Source organism: Pinus tabuliformis, chromosome X, assembly GCF_031772625.1.
Source record: "Pinus tabuliformis cultivar Carrire ecotype Pingquan chromosome X, CPIR1, whole genome shotgun sequence".
NCBI classification, from domain to species: Eukaryota; Viridiplantae; Streptophyta; class Pinopsida; order Pinales; family Pinaceae; genus Pinus; species Pinus tabuliformis.
This window is the reverse complement of record NC_142308.1, coordinates 681,959,514-681,965,409: the sequence shown is the minus strand read 5'-3', so window position 1 is coordinate 681,965,409 and position 5,896 is coordinate 681,959,514. Positions and strand designations below refer to the sequence as shown.

The 5,896-nt window shown below is 39.5% G+C and overlaps 1 protein-coding gene across 1 annotated transcript; it reads left to right on the top strand.

The window, feature by feature from the left end:
• Positions 1-3,447: 3,447 nt before the first annotated feature.
• Positions 3,448-4,879, top strand: LOC149141818 (pectinesterase/pectinesterase inhibitor U1-like). The gene has a single exon (XM_089453280.1). It carries the CDS (start codon positions 3,566-3,568, stop codon positions 4,436-4,438), a length of 873 nt encoding a protein of 290 aa, XP_089309406.1. The 5' UTR covers positions 3,448-3,565; the 3' UTR covers positions 4,439-4,879.
• Positions 4,880-5,896: the final 1,017 nt, after the last annotated feature.

Below are 5,896 nucleotides of genomic sequence, written 5' to 3'. Positions count from 1 at the left end.
ATTAAGGCCAAGGTAAAAACACTCCCTATTCTGTATGTAGCTGATGATAATGCTTTTAAAACTGTTGAGTTAGATGCCAGCGATATTGGATGGGGAGGCATCCTTAAGCAAAGAAAGGATGGGATTGAACAGATTGTTCAGTTCACCTCAGGGACTTGGAACCCTGCGGTACAAAATTATTCCACCATAGAAAAAGAAGTCAAAGCTGCATGGAATTGTATAGATAAGTTCGAATTTCATCTAGTAAACAAGAAGTTTCTACTAAGAACCGACGCCTCGGCTTTGAAAAAGGCATTAACCAAAGATATTAAAAAGCATGGAGAAGCTAAGTTTTCCAGATGGCAGACCCTCTTTGCTAACTACGATTTTGAGGTTGAGCACATCAAAGGAGTAGAAAATTGTTTACGAGATTTCCTTAGCAGGGAATACATCCAGCAATAAGAACATGTGCTGCTAATTGTTACAGAATGGGATCAAAGTCAAAAACAGGGAATTCTGAGAACAATCCCAGAAAACAAGAGTTGGTCCGAATATAAAGAAAATTGGAAACCAACCTGGAGATTAAGAAATACTAAAGTATTAGATGCAAACCTGCAAGCACATACTGATATCTTTCACCTACTACCAGAATGAAGAGTGTACCCTAAAGGCAGCAAATGGATCCATGATATGGGCTACACAAAAAGCAGAACAGATGCACTCTTGGCAGAAGATGCCCTTAAAAGCGATTTCCATGACATCACTATGATTTGGTCTCATGGAGGAAATCAAAGAGGAAACTATAACAGATATTTCAGCATAAATCGCACTCGAAATATCTTCTGGCCCATGAAGACACATGATGCAGCCTTATGGCCTGGAGGTGATCCTAAGCTTATTTTCCCCGATACAATCTATGATATTGCAGGCTATAAAAAACTTTGGTGGGGTTTTCTAAATATTGATGGAAAGGATGAAACCCACTATATCAAATTAAAATTTGGAACAACTGGAATCATGCAAAGGAACCAATAGTGCGATTGGCTACAAACTTGGTGGACAGATTATGGAGTCAATAAAACTGCTTTTGACCCGGTATACCGTGAATCCTACAGTCGATTTAAATGCGACATTTGTTTTGAGCATAACATCCCTGACTGTTTTCACTCTCCCTACAACAATGTTAAAGAAATGCTACAGATTTCAGATAATGAAACCTTAAGAGAATATATGACTAGACACTATGAGTGGCTTGTTTTGACCAAGATCAAGCATCAAATTGTTTTAAATAAACCCATGATTGTTAGAAGAATATTTACCAAAGCATGGGATGAAAATTTGTACAAAAAGTTTCGGTTTCCCGAAATCACTGTTTTTTAAAAAAGGGTTCTCGTGGGCTTGTCCTTAAAGCCTCCACTTTGTAAACACGACGTCTAGTCACAAGGACTAGAGGAGGGGCGGTGCGCTGTCTCTCCGGTGAGGTTCCCGACCATTTTTCTCGCGGGCTTTTCTGTACAAAAGCATCCACTATGTAAATATCTGGTCAGAATAATTTCCGCGGGATTTGATAAATCATCCACAGTGTATTTATGTACAAAAATTCTTCAGTCACGAGACTCGGAGCACTTCTCCAAATTTTGGTGTGCTTTGAGCCACATCTCCATGACTGACCGAATATTGGTACAAAAGTTTGTCGGCGCAATCACTGAATGCTTGTACCCTCCTTTTTCTATAAAAGAAAGGGGTAAGGCTCATTCAGGGCATTCAAAGTTTGAGAGTCTTAGAGTCATAGAGATCTGAGAAACCTGTGTATCAGTGTGCTCGACATTGGTAAGAATCTAAAGTGGCCGGACCTTGTAGAGTTTAAAGTCTTGAGTCTATATATGTCTTGAGTCTGTATATTCTGAGACAGAGTCTGTGTTTTTCCAGGAAGCCTTCGGTAACGCTCTCTCTCCTATGAGAAGCTAAAAGTCCGATAAATGCAAACACAGTCGATCTTTGGAAGGGATACATTGTAACCAATTCCATTTTCTAAAATAATATGAAAAGAGTGTTGGTGTTCATTCCGCATTTGAGTACTTGTGTGCTTGAGTAAATGTTTGTTGTGTAGTAGTTGTTTTCAATTTATCTTTGCCTTGAAGTTCGCCAAAGGATAGAAGGGATGCCAGACCGTTAAAAGGCGAGGGAAGCTGTGTGAAAGTTCGACACAGCGAGAAATATCCAGGTAGGTTCATGTATGGGTTCACGTTGGGTTCATGTAAAGGAAGATAGTTGAAGGCAATCGAAGAGACGCAGCAAGGCCAATGGACGAGCAAGCTTGTGTGAGAAGCCCCTGCTTAAAATTGGTAAACATGGAAAAATCGAATGCTATATTATTATTCAGAACATAGTCAAGATTTCAAGACATGACTGGGTATTGATATAGGATTATGTTTATCCTACTCATGTAATTTATATATGTTTTATATTTTAGACAATATTTTGGAATTTTCATTTTATAGCTTATCCATCTAAACAATAATTTTGAATTCGGTGAAGAAAATGTTAATGTTCATATTTGTGTGATTATATTAACTATAATAAGTGTTGGCAATGCCAATTATCAATATGCAAACAACTAAGATGGAGAGGTTGCATTCATGAGTTTGCTCATTATATTCATAATTATAAGCATTAAAATTCAATATTATATTAACAAAACCAGAAAAGTCATATTTATAGTAAATGTAAAACAAAATACTTCATTAAATAATAATAATAATAATAATAATCATTAAAAGAACCACAAAACTACATTAAATAATAATTAATTATACTAAATAACAATTAATTATTTTAGAATTAAATTAATTATATTAAATCACACACATTTCAAATTTCAGGAGGCTTTAAATGAACGTCGTCAAACATACTTGACTTTTACAAAAAATTTGTTTTCCCGCTGCATTCTGCGTTTCTTGTTCGCTGCTCTCATTCTCTGTTTCTTGAATCCTTCCTGCAGAGTTGAGTTGAGTTTTCTTGTTCTTGAATTACAGATCGCTGTTTCTTGAATCCTGAATTACGGATCGCTGTTTCTTGAATCCTTCCTGCAGGCAGATTTGTGGCAGGTTTAGGGTTTCTTCCACGATGACGCCCGGGAACCAAGATGAGTCCCGGGCGACGAGAAGATGGGTGGTGATGGTTGCCATTGGAATTGTTATATTTGCCTGCCTTCTTATTCCTGTTGGTATTGTTATTCTTGGGAACAAGGTTCCATATGCGGCTACAGGAGGAGCCATACCGGCTGGTATACATACCGCCTGCTCTAAAACGTTCCACCCTCAGCTGTGCGTATCTACGCTGGTCACATATCCAGGTGTTGATCAGCTGGTGGAACCCAAAGATTTTGTTCAAGCCACCATTGAAGCCACCATAGGTCAGGTTTTGCAATCGTACTCTCTAAAGGTTGCAGCCCCTGTTCCTGTTTGGGGAGACGGCGACGAAGGTGTGGCCCAGCCTTGTCGAGCAGCGTGGCATTTTGATGATATAGTGTATCGTGGAGCTGCTCCACGATACACTATATCATCTGAATGCCACGCTGCTCCACATGTCCGATTTGTCTGGTAAGAGACCGTCATTGCTCTTCATTGCCGATGTCAAAACTTGGCTCAGTGCCGCTCTGACAAACCAGGATACATGCCTCGAGGGTTTCCAGGACTTGATTGGAGGCGGCAATGCGACTCTTCAATCCACCAATGACATACTAAAAGAATCCAGAAAGTTCTCTCAATTGATCAGCAATTCCCTCTCCCTCTTCCAAACCCTTTTCAGCAACGCCGGCTTGGAAAATAAAGCTTTACCTGGTGAACAGACGAATAAGTCTGCAGCAGCTCCCCAAAACCCTCGACGGATGTTGCCAAAGAAGAATAACGCTGGTTTCAAGAAAGATGAGGGGAATAACGCTGGTCTGGAGCAGGAATTCAAGAAAGATGAGGGGCATAACGCTGGTCTGGATCAGGAATTCTATCACCATTATGGGTTGTTGGATCGATATGACATGAAGGAATTCCCTATGTGGTTATCGGCAACTGATCGTTTACTCCTACAGCTTTCCCCTGCACACTTAAAGCCTGATGCTGTCGTAGCGCAGGATGGCAGTGGCAATTATGTAACAATAACCGACGCTGTCAAGGAGGCACCCAAGCATTTAAGAAGTAGAAAATACATAATCTATGTCAAAGCTGGACTGTACCTTGAAACTGTCAAAATTTCTAAACGAAAAACCAACATAATGTTTGTTGGCGATGGCAAGGGAAAGACTGTTGTTGTCTCCAGCAAAAATGTGAAGGAGGGTTCTACTACTTTCAGTTCCGCTACCTTTGGTACTATTCCAAACCTTTCTGTCTGCATTATTTTTGTTTGTTTGATTGTTCAATCCAATTTCTTGAAATACCCTTTCTCTTTCTCTGTACCTGGTTAATTGAAATACCCTTTCTCTTTCTCTTTCTCTGTGCCTGGTTAATTGGATTTTCAACATTGTTTCATGACATGTGTGTATGGAGCTAAGGCTGACCAGTGAATTGGTTAATTGGATTTTCAACATTGTTCCATGACATGTGTGTATGGAGCTAAGGCTGACCAGTGAATTGGTTAATTGGATTTTCAACATTGTTCCATGACATGTGTGTATGGAGCTAAGGCTGACCAGTGAATTGGTTAATTGGATTTTCAACATTGTTTCATGACATGTGTGTATGGAGCTAAGGCCAATTAACAATGACTGACCAGTGAATGGCTGCATTGCAGCTGTATCCGGTGCAGGATTTGTTGCACGTGACATGACCTTTATGAACAGTGCAGGGCCTGACAAGCATCAAGCTGTGGCTCTACGGGTGGGGGCCGATTTTGCAGCGATTTATCGATGCAGTTTTATTGGTTACCAAGACACACTTTATGTTCATTCTCTTAGGCAGTTTTACAGAGAATGTGACGTGTTTGGAACAGTAGACTTCATTTTTGGCAATGCGGCCGTGGTTTTACAGGAGTGTAACATTTATGCTCGACAAGGTATGCCCAATCAAATGAATGTAATCACTGCCCAAGGAAGGAATCATCCTTATCAAAATACCGGCATCTCAATACATAATTGTATAGTTACAGCAACAAGTGATCTCCCTCCCTGGATGGCATTCACTTCAACATACCTCGGGAGGCCTTGGAAATTATACTCTCGAACAGTTTACATGCAATCGTTTTTAGGCGACCTCATTCATCCCACTGGCTGGTTGGAATGGTAGGGAGAATTTGCATTAGAAAGCTTATACTTTGGGGAATACAGGAATTCTGGGCCTGGTGCATTTCTAGATGGGCGCGTAACTTGGCCTGGTTATAGGGTGATTAAAGCCGATGAAGAAGCAAAAGAGTTCAGTGTGCCTATTTTTATCCCTGGTTCTGCAGTGGGATCCCATACATAGAAGGCCTACAAATTTGTTATTTATTTTTTTTTTTATATGGCAATAAGGATATCATATTTTAAATCCTTACTCGACTCTGAAATGCTGAAATGCAATACTGCCAGGAGGGGAGACCAAAAAATCATGTACTTTCTCTCATCTCATGTTAAAATGTAATCTATAACTGTTATATTTATAATCTCTCACATATTATCTGTATGTTGTTTCATTTTTATATTCAAAAATTCAAAGTTTCAAAATTCTTGACATAATGTTGCAATCTCATTTCTACCTCACAAACACTGGTTTCTCTAAACCTTGTTAGTCCCTGCCTGGGACTAATAGCGATCGATCGATCGTTGACCATGCATTAATCAGTGTTTTGACCAAAAAAATTTGTGCACTATGATAGTTTAACCAAAGTTTTTCTCTCCAAATATCGGTGTAAGAAATTTATAACCAAAGTTACGAATTGGAGGTCTTAT

Bases quoted from the DNA above. Each gene is read 5' to 3' on its own strand.
- LOC149141818 (XM_089453280.1), top strand. From the start codon at position 3,566: ATGTCCGATTTGTCTGGTAAGAGACCGTCATTGCTCTTCATTGCCGAT.